Raw genomic sequence first — 2,318 nt, 5'->3', positions numbered from 1 at the left:
TTGAGCAGGACAACTGGCCTCTCGGAGCCTCAGTTTCTTCTTCTGTAGAATGTGCAAATAAGAGAGAGGGGCTCCACTTGCAACCTCACATGGCTGCTGTGAGGATTAAAGGCGAAAATGCTCTGAGTGCTTACACAGGGAGCTCATGGATGCAAAAGCCATCACCGTCATCCCTCATGTTGGCACCCTGCTCTGCTATCCTCAATAAGCTATTTTAACTATCTGAAGTGATCCCACACCAACTCCCAACTCAAGGTAGATTATGTAACCACGATGAGGCTATGGAGGCTCAGAGATGTATGGCAAGTCACTAAAGTCACACAGCTAGAAAGTGGCGGAGGCTGAACTCCATCCAGGTCTTTAGCCCCTTGGGTCTGGGATTATTGAACGTGCTTGACAATGTCCGTATCCTTAATGGACTTTGTGGAGTTGCAAGTCTCGAGACAGAGAAAACTCAAGAGGACATGAGACACTGGAAAAAGGGAATCGTTAACCATTATACTGTTATGTGGAGTTGCACACATATGGCCATTTTGACTGAAAAGGTATAAAGGTCACAGGACTCAACCTAGTTGTTCAGGTGCACACTCGTGCCCAGGGAGTGGCTTAGGCGGTGATTCCGAGATTTGCGTGGGATGGGGCCATTCTCTCATGGGACCAGCACGTTCCCTGGGAGTTTGGGGAGCTGGCTCCCTCAGGCTGGGGGTCCAGTATCTTCCTGACAGCTGTGGCCCTTCAGCAGGGCGTTGGAGGACGGGAAGGAGCCTGGTGGCCCTTCCTGAAAAGGGCTGCTCCCAGCACAGCCTCTGGCTGTGGCCCAGGAGCTGGGCTTTCCCTCCGAAGACCACGGAGAGGGTCCTCAGGCAAGTTGAAATGTGAGCCCATCAGACTCGGCCAGGGGAGGACAGGCAGGGCCAGTGGCGGTCGATGGTCTGTTAGACTTCCTCTCTCTCGACCAAAGAATCGTTAGAATGACTTTCCAGAGCCATGCAGGGCACCCTGGCCACCTGATTAGGGAGGAGAAGTGCACACAGGACAAGTGCCTTGGGGGCCTGAGAGTCCTGGGGGAGTTGGAGCAGGTGATGCACGCCAGGTGAGGAGAGCTGTGTGCTGGAGGATTCCTGAGGCAGAGATGAAATGCTGAGGACAGAAGCATGTACTTCCGGTGCAGCCCCACTGGAAAGAGCTCCAGGGAGAATCAGCCGGAGCCACTTGCAGAAAGACCTGTGCGCTGTCGGGGTCCACGCCCGGCTTGGGGAACAATGTGGGATGAGACGGGGAGCCGGTGTCTCCCTTTTGCTGCTGGAGATGTGGCATCTCAAGGTCCCCATGTGAGCTGAAGGCTCTGGGAGCAACAGGGAGGCAGCCTCATGGTCGGGACTGGCTGCCCTGCAGGGTGAGGGCTGTCACGGAGGAATGCGGGGGTTGCACGAGCACCAGCAGGGCTGGGGGCTCAGCAGGAGGGCCTAGTGGATGCTTGGTGGAGGTGGGAGACTCGGGCTGGTATCTGAGCCCGTGCCATTCCTCCTGGGGGATTCCCAGACTGGGAGGCCTGGAGCTTTTCAGGAAGCTGTGGGTTTCAGCCGACATTTCATCGAGGCCCAGCACAGGGCCTGGGAGGGGTAAATGCTTAGTTGACCTGAATACAGTGGACACAGGCAAGGTTGCTGTGACCTGGGTTCCACACACACCCTGGGGTCGTCAACACAGACTCAGAGCCAAGAAATGAGAGCTTTGCCCGTCACACTGAAGCTTGTGCCAGGTCAACCATTCTTTAATGTAGTCTGGGGTGGGGACCTGGCCAGAGAGGGGAGGGCTGAACCAGAGAGGCAGTTATTTTTGGGTGGGATCCACCACCTTTCCCACGAAGAGGGGACTCTTGGTGTTTCTATCGTAGATGATTAAGACAAAGGGCCTGTTGAACTTCAGATCTGGGGGTAACGATATGGGCATGATTTCCCACATCGTGGTCCCGGCAGCTTCAGTGCCTTTCTCGTCAATGGTCAGCACGGCCTTGTGCAGCGCCTGGAGGGGAGAGGGCACAGAGGCCTGTTCTGAGCAGGGTCGGGAGGATCCCCACCCCGGCCTGGGAGCAAGGCCCGATGAGGAGGGCGTTCTCGGGTGGGCTCACTCAGGCCTCTCTCATCCACTGGCCTGCATCCCATCCTCGTCCTCACTCTCTGCAGGGGGCCCACGGGCCTCCTTCACCTCCTCCAGCAGCCGCCTGACTCCGCCATGGCGCCCTCACTCCTCCTCCCTTGCCACTGTCCTCAGCCTCCCTGCAAACAGCCTCACCCTCAGGAGGGAGAGGGGTTTCC

At 57.0% G+C, this 2,318-nt stretch overlaps 1 protein-coding gene across 1 annotated transcript in view; it reads right to left on the bottom strand.

The window, feature by feature from the left end:
* Positions 1-1,753: 1,753 nt before the first annotated feature.
* LOC124232416 (alpha-1-antiproteinase 2) overlaps positions 1,754-2,318 on the bottom strand; it is a 2,038-nt gene continuing 1,473 nt past the window's right edge. Inside the window, exon 2 of the mRNA XM_046649382.1 lies at positions 1,754-2,126. Within this exon, the coding sequence (XP_046505338.1) occupies positions 1,834-2,126 (293 nt within the window). The 3' untranslated portion in view covers positions 1,754-1,833. The remainder of the gene's footprint in view (positions 2,127-2,318) is intronic.

The sequence above is a fragment of the Equus quagga genome, unplaced genomic scaffold, assembly GCF_021613505.1.
Source record: "Equus quagga isolate Etosha38 unplaced genomic scaffold, UCLA_HA_Equagga_1.0 HiC_scaffold_5872_RagTag, whole genome shotgun sequence".
Classification (NCBI taxonomy): Eukaryota; Metazoa; Chordata; class Mammalia; order Perissodactyla; family Equidae; genus Equus; species Equus quagga.
This window is presented reverse-complemented; position numbering and strand designations above follow the sequence as displayed.